General features: G+C 42.5%; 1 protein-coding gene across 5 annotated transcripts in view; it reads left to right on the top strand.

Moving 5' to 3' along the window:
* Positions 1 to 16,944, top strand: part of LOC116940471 (Kv channel-interacting protein 4-like) — a 390,068-nt gene that overhangs the window by 172,865 nt on the left and 200,259 nt on the right. The window contains exon 1 of one of the 5 annotated variants that reach the window (XM_032950350.2): positions 15,039 to 15,342. The exons of the other annotated variants lie outside the window; for them this stretch is intronic. Within the exon in view, the coding sequence (XP_032806241.1) occupies positions 15,219 to 15,342 (124 nt within the window). The 5' untranslated portion in view covers positions 15,039 to 15,218. Of the gene's footprint in view, positions 1 to 15,038; positions 15,343 to 16,944 lie in introns of those variants that run through there. 5 annotated transcript variants of the gene reach the window in all.

Genomic DNA, 16,944 nt, shown 5'->3' with positions numbered 1-16,944 from the left:
CTTGTCTGACACTGGTGAGACGAGGCCCCAAAGAAGGCTCTCTGATGTAGGCAAATCAGTTTCAAATCCAATGCCCATATTATAACATGCAAACAGACATGCTCTGATAATTATCAGAGCATGTCTGTTTGCATGTTCTGATAATGATCAGAGCATGTCTGTTTGCATGTTCTGATAATGATCAGAGCATGTCTGTTTGCATGTTCACCACAGGTACGTGTGGTTAATGCAGACTTTAATCCTCTATCTTGTGTTTGAACATCTTAACACCTGTTTTATTGCCAGAAAGGGTAAAACCTATTCTTAATAAGAACTATTTAAGATTGTTATTCTTCTTCTTTGTTTTTTTTCGGTTAAGTCACGTAGAATGAGAATAAAATTAAACAATAAAATTCTCACGAATTTTATTTTTTATTGTTATTGTTGTTTTATTTCTATGGCAGTCTTTGCTCAACGGTGGATTTTAACCTATTGTTTTTTTGCAAACTGATTTTCTATAGAAGTGGACTCGCCCGTGCCTGCTTGACAGATATACTGAAGCTGTACCTCGGTTTGTTGGGTATTCACCAGGGATATTCAAGTTGTGTCATTTAAATGGCAAAAACATCTGCCAATAAGGCCTTCCTGTAAATAGTAGATATCCAACCTAATAAGAGCTAACCTGCATTTGAAATATGTAATAAACCAGATTGTGGAGAATTGTAATAATAATGAACATCTCACTGTGACACATTGGTAGATATACAAATATGGGGAGCCGTTATTTTGAGAGAGAAAAAAATAACCTACGTCAAGATATTTGACTGAAAAGTGAAATGCAGTGTGTGTATATGCAGTATATATACGCATTCTTTTTATTCAAAAGTACATATATTTTTATCAATTCCTGAAATGTGGATCAGTTGTCATCCTAGCATTATATACGTTACAGAAATGGGTAATTCACTCTACCAGGTGAGAATGTATGACCTCTACCACATATAATTTTGCCTTTAAAGGAATCGGTGTCTATAAGTAGCCCAACATGTGAGCTTATCCTGCAAAATTCGTCACACAGGCACAAACCTATACATTCTGGGGTTGAAGATTGTTTTTTATATTGTTCCGTTCACATGACCTTTAAAATCTGACGGTGTGCCTTCTAACATTTTATAGATCACATAAGCGGCACAGCAAATGGAAAATTCCCAGCAGCTCGCTCAAACCCACTTGCACTTTGTGTTGTCAGCCGCACATCGATTAGGAAAGAATATTGTGATACCCCTAAAGAGTAGCTTACATAAATGTCAAGCATTTCCTCATTCTTGTAGTTGTATTTAAACTTGCATTTTAACGTGTTTAAACGTATTAACAAAGTGATTCCATGCTGCAGTCATGTGTTTAACGTCTCGTAAGCGGCATCTTCAAGAACATTCAGTACAGAATATGTAATGGGAAAGATGCAACCCTGAAATGTATTGCTCATGCCACTGCTGGCAGAACAGCATCCACTCGAGGCCCCTCTTGTGGGTGTCTGGCCTTCTCTTCCAGCCTGGCCAGCCAACTTAGAAGAGGTGAGAGTTACCCACACTCTACCCCACCACACGTGACCTACTTATTTATCGTGGTGTACACATTTATCATGCTGGGTGTACGGAGGTTTAGGGGAGGGGGCTTTTCGCAACTTGCACCAAAGTTTTCAACTGCCACACTAAGAGATAAACTCAGCGACCTTCTGGACTGTAGGTCCAGTGTGATAACCATTGCACGATAGGAGAGAGCAGCAATTAAATTTCAATACGGTATCATGTCCATGTGTAGGCTTGTAATCATCTGGCAAGTTGGTATTTAGCGGTGAGAATGTATTTTTTTCTTCATCTTAAATGTCGTTTGACCTTGAAGTGTCTAGCAATTGTACATTCCGGCACCCTGGCCCTGCGTTGTTAATTAGAGGGATTTGTTTTTAATGCGGGCGAGGCCTCTGGAGCCCTTGAATTGTTCGGCATGTTTTCAGTTGTTGATTTAATTTGCCCCCCCCACCACCACACGCCGCACTGCATGTACTAATCCCGGATGCATTTGTCAACAGTAATGGCAAGGCTCTGCTCCAGATGCAGAAGCCAATTATGTCGCTTTAATTATTTATAGCAATTAGCGAAAACTTTTCGATTATTATTTTCGCCCACAGAACTTGGTATTGTATCGGCTTTCTATGCACGTCTACGCATTACCTAAGACTGCAGACCCAGGGAATGATTGCATGTGGGTATATTGAACTTCTATCGCACCGCACGTAGCCAACCGTGCTAATCCGAGGTTTTGCCAACAACTGCCGGCAAGAAGCTGAGGGTGGCGTCACGAAAGAAAGTACCAGATTGTTGTTGTTTTTTAATTGCAAGTTTAAGCTTCTGAGTAGGAGACAGCGCCACGAGGTCACCGCGGCCATGGCTGCTGATATCGCTACACCAGGCCGTTCCTGTCACCAGATCCCCATCTGCTGTGCATTTGGCGTCTCCAAGGTCTGCTCTCACACAGGATCTCGCCTATCTGGCTTTGGGATCTTAACATGATTAATAGCAACCAGAAAGTAGTTGGTGAATTGTGTGCATTTAAACAAAAAATAAATTTGCTTACTCGATATACTACTTGTTAGGGTTGCAGCATCATACCGTCCTGATCAGCTGATGTCAAATCGGATTCTTTTGCTGAGCGATCGGATGTGAATAAATTGCCGTGGATCGGATCCGATTGGCTAAGAGTTGTATCGAGGTCATGATCAATCACGATGGGTTCAGATCCAACCGGAATCATACCAGGCAACCCTGCTATTTTTAATTGAATACGTCTTGTCAACTTAATTGTTTTGTGTTGAATTTTTCGTAACAATGTCATTTGAAGTTTTAAATATTTTTTGTTCAAAATCTCATTAAGTTCCAATCATGAGTTTATTTTTCTTAAAACGCGATATTAATGAATGTACAATACCAGTCAGAATATAGTGAAACGTAACAAGATAATAATGAAATCTGTTAATTTCCCTAAACCCTGGTAACTGCTGGTCAACACATTCGATGTTGACTTTGTGGCTAGATTAACTATGAAGTATCTGTATACTGTAAACTATACACAACTATACTATTTTGTGTACAAGTCAACTCAGCGTATAACTTATTTTACAGTAGTTAAAATTAGATAACAAAAAAATTAGTGAAAATCCACTTGAAACGTTTTTTTCCAATAATGATATTTAAATTCTTGAAATTGTTTCACGTGATATGTATTATCATTATGAGGGACATGAATAAAAACAACGTAATAAATAGTCACTAGTATTTGCGAGTGTACATTTTATTGTGTCGGTGCAGAAAGGCAACTATGATTAATGGCTTCTTTCCCTTTTGAAAGCTTGGTATATTTTGAATTAATTTGTTATCCTTTTCCCCTCATTGGATCCGAATAGTGCTAACGACGTCACGTTTTGAGACAAAAAAAAATCCACTCAGAATTATTGTGGTGTAGGCACCATGTGTTAGAGTGCTCCGTAGAAAAAGATATCACAGAACTGCTTCTGAAAGCTCTTCGAGTGACCTTTTATTCACACTGGAGGATGTAACACTTTACCAATCCTGCTGCAAAAGAAATAATTGTTACTTGCATGGTAGTCAAATAGATTATTATTATTAAAACTCGAATATAGACAATTTCAATTCCAAATAATTTCGTATGTGTTTTTGTGCAGTCATAGATGACCAAGCAGAGACCAATAAACTCCTGCACCTGAGAATCTGGTTTGATCATGGGTGAGTGCACAGCTTCAAACCCAGGATCTTGATGGTGTCACCTCTGTGCTCTGAATTTCTGAGCCACCTGGCCAGATTTTAATAAAAAAATGATGTGTACGATCTTACCCGTCAGCTTGTTTTGTACATTAAACTATATCTCGAGGTTCAATGATGTAGGCGATGTGTAGCTAGTAATACCCATGTAATATCTCAACCCACGGCACTGAAAACATTGAGTGTCTGTCAATGCAAAACCAAAAAGAGAAACAGTACTAACATCTGAACTGACACCTATTGTGTTGCTTGGAAATCATGACAATAGAATCGCTGGCACGCACATTTCTTTTCTGTTTCATCACTCGCGTACAAACACTTCGCAATGTTGTTTGATTTGCACGTTACACGCTTCACCGCGACGTGTCCCAGCCCAGCTTTGACAGTGGCACACAGCTTAGCCTAAATTAGATTGTCTAAAAAATATCGCAGCATATTGATTGCCTGACATGGGCATGAGCGTCACCGTCTCCCCTTAACAAGCCATCTGCCGAGAGCGCTCTCATAAACTGTACCAACCGCAGAGCGCGGATATCTGTGGCGCTATTACCCATGACCCTTTATAATCCACAGTGCCTGGCAATTATCTACGACTCGTTTCCACAGTGTCTGCCGGTAGGAGGAATGAATCGAGAGGACTGAGTCAGTGGGTGCCATATTATTCACGTCGCCCGCATATCATCATGTCAACGCCGCAGATGGTGATGCACTTAATGCATCCCATTATCTGTGATTATCTATAAATTGAGATGACACGTAAGAGACGATGGTATACAAATGTGATTGTAAGTTCTGCTGTCACCGTTGCTGCAGTGACTGCCCACCACTTTCGTTGCTGATGATAACAATGCTGGTTGATAGTTACCTACACGATCGCCTGTCACTGTTATAGGGATGTCTTCCTGGGATTGTACCATGGTGGAACCCAGAGGGGATGCTGCTGTAGTTGTAATGTTTAGCGCTCCGGACCACCGATCCCTAGGCCACCAGTTTGATCCCATCTCCCAGAACGATGGATTTAAATGGGTGCACCACAGTCGATCCGGAGGTCACATGCTTTTGGGCAGAGTGTGGTGGTACTCGCACTTTTCCCCAGATGTCTGGCCACCGTAGATGATGTATGTATGTTGAACTTCTTTCACACCGCACGTGGCCAACCAATGGTAATGAGCAAATGATTGCAGGGCTGCACCTTAGCCTTTTGGAAGGTGGAGAATTCAGTGGCCACACAGGGATAAAGCACGCGGTGATCTCAGATGGTACTGAACGTGCAACGAGCTGTGGGGACAATGATGACGTTGACGTTTTATGACAATGATGTCAATACCTTTCCCGTCGACCATCCCCATTCACAACCACGAGACGCAGAATATGAGAGTGCAATTACCCTGCACTGCCGTGAGCTGCAAATAGTCCCCGCATGATTATTGTGGATACGTTGTAGTGCGGCACTGCGTGCTAAATTAATTATATCGAAATTTATCGTGGATAATAGGAATGAACAAGATGATTTCTTTCCTTCTCCGCAAAACAAGCAAAAATTGGACTGCTTTTCAACATTCCGGTTGACTGAAAAACCTAATTAATTTGCATATCGGCCCACGTGACAACTTGATTTGATTGGCTGTGTTGGGTGCAGGGGGGCTAGTGAAGACAATGACATTAGAACTGTATCACGTGACCAAAAGTAAGCGAATTATAATTACACAATGTAACAGGATTTTTGTTCCTGGGTAGTAAGTATTATTTCGTAATTGCTTATGCCTAAAAATTATTTTAAAAAATGGCTATTATTCCCCACAAACTTTGCTTTTGTGACCAGGACAGTAATATTTAGAAATTTACCTATTTTGAATGATAAAACGGGCGAACTTATGTCTTTTCGTTCACATAGAGTCAGAAAACAACATATGAATAAAAACTAACATGTATTTATACTAAAGTAATACACAAATGACTAAAAAAGATTTAGAAGTGAGGAGTTTTTCGAGATATACGATTATGCTGTAAATCACTTTCATGAATCATCCCCCAAATGTAGTCTCCCATCATGTTCTCGTTATACTGTCCTTGGTAGCGGCGTTCAATGTCCAGTAAATCCTGGTGGAAGCGCTCGCCTTGCTCCTCCGAGTACGCTCCCATGTTCTCCTTGAATTTATCAAGATGAGCATCAAGGATATGGACTTTGAGGGACATCCCACAGCCCATTGTGCCGTAGTTCTTCACCAGAGTCTGAACCAGCTCCACATAGTTTTCGACCTTGTGATTGCCCAGGAAGCCACGAACCGCTTCGACAAAGCTGTCCCAAGCCGCTTTCTCCTTACTAGTGAGCTTTTTGGCTGCATTCATTGCATTCCAGGATCTTCTTTATCCGTGATTCGACGAAGACACCGGCTTTGACCTTTGCCCCAGACAGCTTAGGGAAGAAGTCTTGAAGGTTGCCGACTCCTTATCTACAGCTCTGCCAAATTGTTTCATAAGGCCCAATTTTACGTGCAGTGGTGGCATCAGCACCTTCCGGGGGTCCACCAGTGGCTCCCACTTGACGTTGTTCCTCCCCACAGAGAACTCGGTCCGCTGTGGCCAGTCCCGTCTGTGGTAGTGCGCCTTGGTGTCCCTGCTGTCCCAAAGGCAAAGATAGCAGGGACACTTGGTAAGACCGCCATGGAGACCCATCAGGAATGCCACCATTTTAAATTCTCCGATGACCTCCCAGCCGTACTCATCATACTTCAAGGCGTCCAGCAAGGTCTTGATGCTGTTGTAATCCTCTTTGAGGTGCACTAAGTGAGCCAGGGGAAGAGCCGGGTACTTGTTACCATTATGGAGCAGCACGGCTTTGAGGCTCCTGGATGAGCTGTCAATGAAGAGGCGTCACTCATTCTGGTTACAGGCGATTCCGATTGCCTCGAACAGGCTGGTCACATTGTGGCAGAAGCAGAGCCCATCTTGACAGGTGAAGAAGCTGCAAAAAGGTTGGTGACGCTTCCTCTGATCTGCGACTTGCACACTTTCATCCAACAAGTTCCACTGTTTGAGCCTAGACGTCAAAAGCTCGGCATTGGACTTGGTGAGACCAAGATCTCTGATCAAGTCGTTGAGGTCTTTTTGGTTGGGGTATTATGGGTTTCTCTCCTCCGCTCCACCTCTAAAATTGTCATCTGGATCTACAAAGTCTTCCTCTCTCTCTGACTTGCTGCTCTCTTCTAAAGACGGCTGCTCTCTCTCTGGAGGAGTGGGTACGGGGAGCTTATGGCAGTGTGGCACCAGGGCAATGGATGAAGGAAGGTGATAGCAGGTGCGTTCTTGCCAGTCTGACATTTGGAAGGGTCCATGCAGAAGTAGCAGTTGCTTGAGTGGTTAGTGGGTTCCCGCCAAATTCTTGGGATAGCGAACTTCATGGCTCTCTTTTCCCCTTTGTGCCATCCTACAAAAATACATTTATTTCACCCATGAATAATGTGCGAGAGATTCTCGCAACATTTTTCAAGTATGATATATTTTTTCAATATCATTGAAAATTGTTGAACATTTTAAAATTAAAAACTTTCACAATTTAATTTTAAAAAAACTAATTTCATAACATAAAATTCCGAGCAGCAATTGTCCATCTTACCTTCCAGAGTTTTTTTTGCATTGCTCGCAGGTGAAATGAGGTGCCCAGGGTTTGTTTTGATCCCCGACAGGCATGCCAAAATATGCCTTGTAGGCCTCACACATCTTAGCAGAGGCTTCCACAGAGTACTTTTTCGCTCTTGTCTCGATAAATTGGCCGCAGACATCGCAAAATGCGTCTGCCAGATGCTTGCAGCCTCTTGATGCCATCTCAGAAAAATGCAAATATGTATCCACTTAGGCAGCTGGAACTAAATTGAACTGGTGGGCTCTAGGCCCCTGTATTTATACTACTATTTATATTACTGGAAAGTTCTAGAATGTTATAGAAGTAACTCCAAGTTTACTCAGCACTGAATCTATCTGGAATGTTCTGGAAAATAGGTAAATTTCTAAATATCATCGTCCTGGCCACAAAAGCAAAGTTTGTGGGGCATCAGAGCCATTTTCTGTATTTTTGAGGCACAAGTAATTAGGAAATAACACTTACTACCCAGGAACAAACAAAGAAATGCGTTACACAGTGTTCTCAATGTGGTGTACCCATTTATACTGGCGAGAAAAAAGAGGCACTGTATTTGTGGTTGATTTTAAACAATTATATTTTCCAACTCAAACTGCTTCATTTTGTGCTCATGGGGTGGCGACGCAGCTCCATATATTGACCCCATGAGAGGGTCGTTTGTTCGTTGAGGCTATTCATAGTAAGACTCCGTGTTTGTTTGTTCCACTTTTGTAAACAATGGGTGCACTCGCACGGCTCGTAGCTACAGCCATAGAGGTACACTGGATGTTGATGTACTGGGTGTGGATAGACCTCGCTTACATTAAGTCCTGAGAACAACGCCTCTGATGAGGGGCTGTCTCCTCTTTTAATTCGTTAATTTATAACCAATGGTACTAAAATAGAAAAGAGAGTTATTCGATTGAGTCTCACGGAGCATAACTTCATATTCTCTGATGTACACTTCGTCCTAATTGTCACGCGTAAGGTGATAGGTAATTCTGGGAAGCTTCACTGAACACGCGATTAACCTTGGTACAGCGTTATCGTTATATCGTTGAAACGGATCGGTCTGTTTCTTCACATTTCTCGGACGGAATAGCTAAACAATTGTGCAGCAGCTACGCCCGCTTCATCATTGCAGGGATTCCTGCTAGATTACAGGCGTGCAAGGAAGCTCATTCGAGCAATGTCCTTAATAAGCATCTATTCTTATACGCAAGTCATAGTTTTTTTTTTAGTTGTGTGATGATGCTTTAATGATATAGGGTCATTGCATGTGGCACGTGGATAAAGACGATTCCTTGAACTTTTGCACAGTTGCCGGTGCAATCGGCCATGCACCGAGATCGGAAGAGAAAAAAAACCCCCACGTTTAAAAAGAAAACAATTATGGGCTGACAATCGGTGCTTCGAAGACACAAAACTCACCATACAAATTAAGTTGCAAATTTCCCCCTTACTTCAAAGTGAGCTCTGACACACACCAAAAAATGGCTTTTGCTGCTGTTGACATTTCCAGTAGGAGCGAATGGTTTTTTTTATGTAATGGCTTCTTAACTGTGGAGTTGACAACGATAATTGTGGTGTATTTTCAAAGGTGGTTATTACAATCTAAATGTGGTCAGCGAATAATTCGGCGCTATGAGATGGCTAACAAACTGCTCTTTGCATAACTGGTCTAAATCCACACGTGTACGCTCACATGCACATGTATTTATGCTATCAGTAGTCACACACACACACATTACTACTATAATGCGCTAAGAATGTCTGTTTGTGTGTAACGCGCGTGATGTCACTCCACATACTGCACCCCCCCCCCCCCGTCATTAATATTCATGAGCGGGTGGATTTTTACACTCACGCAGAAGGTCAGGCAGAATTTTTTTCGCAAATTCGCTTTAAGTTTCACGTTTCTTTATTGAAAGTGAATCTAATAAATAATTATACGCAGCAACAAAGTGGATTTGGTGTCTTTATTTATTTCTTCAGCACTTGAGACAAAAGGTAAGTCTGATTTATGCTTCTACATTATGGTAAAATAGACATTTCTCGATGATTTTCAGATATTGTATTGAATTCCAATTTATTTCAACTCCAGCGACCGAAAGCAGAAGAGAAAGTATCACATCAGTGAATTTTAACAAATTGAAGGTCAGTTATATACAGTGCTACAGTGAACTGCAGTTAATGTTTGATGACATACTTTGCGCAAGATTCACTGCCATTAAATTTACACGAGATACAATTTTACTCTGCTCAATTTTTTTCGTAAATATTACAGCTTCCGTCCTAGGACGGGCAAACCAGCTAGTTGTCTTTAACAGTTGTTATCATGCACTCACTCTAGCTTCCCTTTCACCAGTTGTGCCAAGTCATCAGCTGGGAACTGTGAGAGGCCGGGAAGTGTATCCACACTAAACACAGACAAAGATCCCCCGTATAGCGTTAACAAACTGTAGGGGCAAGTGTTGTTAGCGAGCGCCTATGAAGGCCGGCACGGCACACGAGGGGGTGGGTGGCCAGCACCACGCTCGGCCGCCTTTGTCTCCCCCAGCGGCGATGTTTACACATCGCATCAGGTACTCATTTGAGGCTGAGTCGACCTAGGGGAGAGGCCCACGACCGGTTCAGATAATCGCCACTGGTGGTGGCCGCGAGCGGGAATCGAACTGGGGTCCGCCGGGTTCGTAGCGCATCGTTGCTCTAACCGCTGCACCACCGTTCCCCACGCACGTGCACACATTGCACACGCGCATCACCACACACACACGCCCAACCTATGTGGCAGCGTTATTGCGTCGGGCGATAACCACATCACTATTTGAAGAGATTCCTTTTTTGGGAAAACATGCAATGCATAATTCTCCGTTGTCGCATTCCAGCGTGCTCGCGTTCAACAGAACTCTTGGGCTATCATTACGAGTCAGCAGCAGAAGCACCGAGACATCTACCATTGCCCCCACCTCCCCACCACTGTTGCGGGTGATAAATATTCCCCTTGATGCAGAAGGCTTTTTGCGTTTCCACTGGTCTGGTCGCGGAGATAAAGAAGCCCTATTAGATGCGCTGTCCCCCCCCCCCCCCCCACAGCGCCACCGGGCTCGCGGACGGATTTTGGCAAAGAGAAAAACATGTTTTGGGGTCTCACTCTCTCACTCTCTCTCTTATGCACGCCGGCTCCCTTTCCCGTGCATTTTCGCTTCGTGCAAAGACAAAGATCCCCCGTGTAGCCCCGTAACAGACTTGGGGCAAGTGCTGTTAGCGAGTCGCACACGAAGGAGGTGCGTGGCCGGCACCGCGACCGGCCGCCTTTGTCTCCCTCGTGGCGATGTTTACACACCGCACCAGGTACTCATTTGAGGCTGACTCGACCTAGGGGGAAGCCCAGGACCGGTACAGATAATCGTCACCGGTGTTGGCCGTGAGCGGGAATCGAACTGGGGTCCGCCGGGTTCGTAGCGCAGCGTAGCGCTAACTCGCGACACCGCCTTCATAGGTGCTCACTAACAGCACTTGCCCAAAGTCTGTCAAGGCTATACGCGGGGTCTTTGCCCCAGTTCCTCCACCCTGCCGGCATACCCATGCATATGCTCAGCGGCGTGTGCGCTAAGTGTCTATCTGCAGTTGCAGCTGCTGGACAACGGTCGGCACTGTGTCACTACACTAGTATTTTATCTTGGCTTTCCTTGCTGGTCTCACAGGAACGTGCACGCTAACAATCAACACAGTGGACAAAGCGTCATTGTGCCATGTTAGAATTATTAAACCTTTATATTCGCAGACAAGATTTTGGAGTAAAACTTGACAGTTATTTGGAAAATAATAATTTAACTATCCGCTATTCATTGACTCTTTCGGTAAAGTCACGTAGATAGAAAAAAATTAATGCAAATAAAATAATATAATATCTACGTGACTTTGTCGAAAGAACCAAAGTATATGAGTTCACGCAGTCATGAAAGTTTTAAGTCAATTTAACTATCCGCTCTCCATTGAATTCCACGAGCACAAGAACACTGGCAGTAAATGATGAGGGCTTTAAAATGTACAAATGCGCTGCACTTTAGATCCGCCACTTGCTGCTATTCTCGATAGAAAGACAGCCACAGGAAAGGATAGTCTGTGCCATCAATTCTTGCCCTTGAGATCCTCGCCATTATTTTCACAGCGTGCTCCCTCCATAAAGAGTTCACGGGTTTGGCTGCTTCTTCTTCATCATCATCGGCCGTTATTGGCGTTGAGGCCGGCCAATCTGGGACCAATGCCCACAGTGTGTTTTTGACTGCAGACGAATACACTGCAGCGTCGATCACAGAGCCACGCGGATCATTCGCGAGCCTGTGGGGGGGAATGATTAAAAGTCGAGCCACTCAGGACCACACATTAACTCGGTTGGTGGACTTAATAAGCTTGGTTCTTTGATGGGGGTGAGGTCTTGCGAGTGAGACCCATGGCCATGATTTCGTATTGTACAACACGCACAGTGATGTCCAAATCTGAGAATCAAAATCACATGCGCTAAATCCGAATGAAGTTACGATTGAAATGCCTGGCTCTAAACAATTCGTAGAATACATTATCGACTTTGAACATATGTTCACTGCATTAATATAAATGAGGTTTGCGTATTGATTATTTTTATTTATTCAATGTCTATGTTGCTTTAAAGCTTTTATTATTTTGCATTTATTTTTACGGGAATAAAGCTACAGTGATATTTATCAGAGCATTCTTATTAAGTTATAACAGAAGATGAACCAAATCAAACCAATTTGTGAAAGTGATAAGTAACGATTATGAATAACAATGTTGAAATGCTGGTTACTTTAACATATTGCTTTATAAAAATAATATTTGAACCCTTGGCCGAAGAAAAGCTTTTCATTTAACAACCTAACAAACAACATCGTTGATCAAATTAAGTTGAACAATAGGCCATAACCCTTTCACTCATGATATTGTCGATGGAAATGCTCCATGTATTTGCTTTGCTTTAAATCCACGCCTTCCTTGAGCTACTTGCAATAAACATCAACCAAAGAGTAATTCCTGCAGCCACGAAAGCTTCAAATCAAGAATAAACAGCTGTTTAACTGCACGTGCACACGCTGGATCAAGGCGACCAAAATTAATTCATTTACATTCGTGACGACTGAAACCCGCCCAGGCTGTTATTTTGGTCAATTATGTCCTTGTACCTGTGTGGATGCGAACGTGTGTTCAAAACCGTACCCGAAAGAAAAACACTTGTGCTTAAAATCGCTCGTGAAGATGCGCTCGTGAAAGATGCAGCGAATTTCCACATTGCCGAACGGACATTGCAAAGGGCACGCGTACGTCCGAGGCAAAGGGCTTCTTGACTCTGCAGGCAACGGGCGATCCGGTTGCGTGCATCACTCCGAGAAGACGTCTCATTGAGAGACCCCACTTTGTGTCGGCACGGTTGTGAATTGCTATTTGTAGCCTTGCAGCAGGAGTGCAAACGTCACCCTTCTAAATTGAGTTGGTAGATGCATTAGTTTTTTCCTAGATATGTTGTGCTAAATAGTGGACCGGTTTAAAACCGTGTAAATGTTACGCCACACTGTATTGTGAATTAGGTGTGTGTTTCATGCCAATTGAGGATTTGTCTCATCAGAAGCACGAGTTGCGATTGGGGTAGGAACTCGATTAGTCAGGAGGCAGAAATAAAGAAAGAAGAAGGGGAACGTGACAAGTTCAAGTTGGGACTTGAGATAAGACGAGTGATGTACATTTGTTGAGCACTCATCAAAAAGCCACTAAGTTGCAAGATATGGCTAAAATAATGTCACCATATCTAACCGTACAATACGAAATGTACATGCTGTTTGGTATGAGAAAACTTAAGACAAAATGTCTATTCAATTAAATGTACTAACTGATACCAGAATAAATACCATCAAATTAGTATACATGAATGTTAGCAGATCTGCTGTAGTTGTAGCAAACAAAAATATAGGGAGGTACAAACAACCACTACTGTATAAAATAATAATTTTTTCGTGAATAGGGCTTAACATTGACCTAAAACAGCAGTGTTGGCACAGTGATGCAAAATGTAATTCCTCCCACGAATACTAAACTTTATTTTTATCATTCGATTTTGTGCCAGTAAAAGGGTCTCTAAGCACCAGCCTTCCATTGAAGAGGATTTCCAGATTAGATCAAATGAACACAACCCAGCAATAATACTCGGAAAATAATTCCCAGGCCATAATAGTTATTGAAACACGTGGCATGATCGGCAAAACCAACATCCATTTTTAGCCCATTGATGTCATGCATATATTACATTTTACAGCAGAGTATTATATTAACCCCTTTACAGCGCCCAATGACAATAACCAAGTAATACCACTCAAAATAATAATATTCAAGCATCAGCCATGATCAATCCACCGCTGGATGAAGTCTTCTATCGAAGCCAGCGTCATCCTTCATGGTCCCGTGAAGCGACGAACCATCGAGCGCCCGTACACGATCAGATTTCAATCGTCCCATCTCAGATGTGGAGTGCTCCTTTGGCTGCCACTCCGTTCTTAGTCTTGATCACTGTCCGTCATCATTCTAGCAAAGTGTCCTGGCGGCGAAGCATATTACTTTTCAAAACAGTCAATGCTATCTTGATTTGAAGCTTTCGTGACTGCAGGAGTCCATACTCTTTGGTTCTTTCGGTAAATTCACGTAGGTATAAAATAAAATAAATCACGACGTTTCGGGCGCAACACAAGCGTCCATCATCAGGTGGGAAAGCATGGTCTGCTGCTGAGGCAGACTGTTAGTCTGCCTTTCCCACCTGATGATGGACGCTTGTGTTCCGCCCGAAACGTGATTGATTTATTTTATACCTACGTGACTTTACCGAAAGAACCAAAGAGTTTGGTCAATGCTATGTATGAATGTTTGGACTTATTTCGGACGTTACGTATACAGCTATGCTAATCGGAGGTGCGAGCGATGTTTTTTTTAAATTCCTGATCCATGCTGTTTTTCTTTCTGTCTCTCGATGTCATTCCACCGGTGATGAAGTATAAGGAATCTTAAATGCATTACAGTATATGTATCCGTAAAATATACATACAAAATCATATATTCTTTGGCATGTAATAAAAATGTCAAATTGCTAACTTATGCATGTGAGTATTATACGTATATTCAGAACATGAAAACAAATCTCTGTTGCCATTAAAAATAGCCACGCTTTAAGTTCCTTTGTATGCACTTCACGGGTTAAATTTGATAATACAAATTGTGTTTGTACGTGCATATACTACAATATATGTGATGTGAATTTGAGTTAAATACACAACAAATGCCAAAAAAAAGCTAATTTGACAGTTGGCAACGTATCGACAGGACTCTCTGCCGAATGATGCAAACAGAGCCAAAACAATATAGCTTTAGGTAAAACCGATAAACTGGAGTTTTAGCCGGTGGATTTTACAATTTCGTTCTCCGTTGAGAAGCTTTGCAAACGTATACAGTGTTTTGTCGGGAAAGTAAGTAAGTGAGAGAGGAGTCGGGGGGGTGTGTAGCGGTTTGTGTGTTGGGTAGCAGGGTGGGTGGGACAGACGGGGACATTTCGTCCTGGGTCCCTTGCAAACCAAATACAATGCGTGAGAGCCGACTCGTGGGTGTCGTCTGCGTGTGCGCGTGAGAGAGGGGGAGAGAGAGAGAGACACGGGGTGTGTGTGGGATTCCGGGGCAACGTGGGGCTCCTTCTCGTCACCACCCCTCCAACCGCCTTTGCCGTCAGCATGGATTTCAACATCTTCAAATCGGAGGGGCTTCTTGTGGCGGGGCTCAATGTCCTCATTATTGTGGGACTCTATCGCGTTCTGAGAAAATGCAGAATCTTCAGGAAGAAGAAGAGACCAACAGGTTTGCGGACATCGCATTGCGCTGTTAAGATTTGGTCTCGATCGCTACTATCGTGTGCGCGCTGTGTCTGCCCCCCCCCCCCCCCGCGCAATTGTTCCGTGATATCCGTTTGTCTTTAACATTTTCACTGCCGGGTGCGGGTTTCTTCTGCAAGAGTGGAGCTTTTCCTTTTATGCCAAAGCAGTGCTGTGATTATTGCTTTTAATTGTTGCCACCTGAATCTCCGTACGTTTATTTTTACTCCATCCGTGGTGTGTGAAAATTAAAAACAAACAAAAAATAATGTTACGACAGCTAAATGTCATACTGTTTGCACGTGCATATATACGGCAATGTGTCTATAACGTATGTACTTGCATATTAATGATATGTGCATGTGCGATTTAAAATTTAAGGAACTCAACACTGATCAATTGCTCCATGGTGTATAGAATCGACTACTAAAGTCATGGCGCCTCTATCTGGTATTCTATTCCTGTGATTTGAGAGTTAAACTACTCTGCAGGTCACATCACTGTCAACAACGCTTCAGTCTATAAATAGTGGCACTGTGTTTAGTTTGTTGTCTTTTCCCCACACCTTCGATTAACACGATTGACTACGTTAAACATACGTACATTCAAGCTTAAATTGGGTTTTTGGAATGATTTCCAAATTAATAAACCAGAGTACACTGTAACATTAAAATGATTGGTCTGGAATTTGAGTGCACACAATGACTACTTAATCCGGATTCACTTTGTTGCAATTGCACTTGATTTGTCCCCACATTCATTTGTGTTTCCTCTTTGGCACTCTTCTTCTGAGTAATTGCAATAAGTCACGAATCCACAGATATCTGTTTGGTTGGGCGGTTAGCACGATTTTTATTTAAAAAAATGCAACACATTTGGTGATTTTAAAGTAGTTGAAAACAGCACAAAGAACAAATTACAATATATTTATTGAAGTGGCCATAAAATTCAAACTACAGTTTAATACTCACGTTCATTTGAAGTGAATCCATAAGAAAACTAAACTTCTTCACCATTAAAACTAATTTATGTATGAAGTATAACTTTCTAAAATTCCACATTATTTACAATCGACTGATGACTGGAACATTATTATTATTATTATTACGATGCTTGTTTACACAGCAAAGCCTCTCTCAGTCTCAAGACTGTCTCCCAGGAAGAGCCTGGGAGGTTTTCACAGGAGGGGGGGACGATTGTTGCTGTTTGTCATCCTAATTGAGTACATCTCAGGTAATCTTTCGGCATTTTGGACGTTTGACCAGTCCCAGTGACACGTTGTAAGTGTTTTAGCTTTGGGAGGAAACTGAAGAACCCACAAGAACAGGGGGAGAACGTACAAACTTTCGCACAGAAAGCTGCCCGAGTCGGGAATCGAACTCAGACCCTTCTATGATGCATAAGTGTTACCACTGCACCAACTTGCCGCTCTAAGTAATCATTAAGTCAAAAGAATGCCAACTACTATTCCCGGGAAGTTCTCACTCAATACTTTTTCAGGAGTCTGAAGAATTTTTTCAAGAGGGTCTTTCAGCGGGGAGTTTGGCCAATTCCATTCATGAGTGGTTGTCACCCGATGTCTGGTCAG

The sequence above is a fragment of the Petromyzon marinus genome, chromosome 9 (assembly GCF_048934315.1).
Source record: "Petromyzon marinus isolate PM22_M1 ecotype Great Lakes invasive population chromosome 9, UKy_Petmar_22M1.pri1.0, whole genome shotgun sequence".
NCBI lineage: Eukaryota > Metazoa > Chordata > Hyperoartia > Petromyzontiformes > Petromyzontidae > Petromyzon > Petromyzon marinus.
Note: the sequence above shows the minus strand (reverse complement) of the source record. Positions and strands in the feature narration are given on the sequence as shown.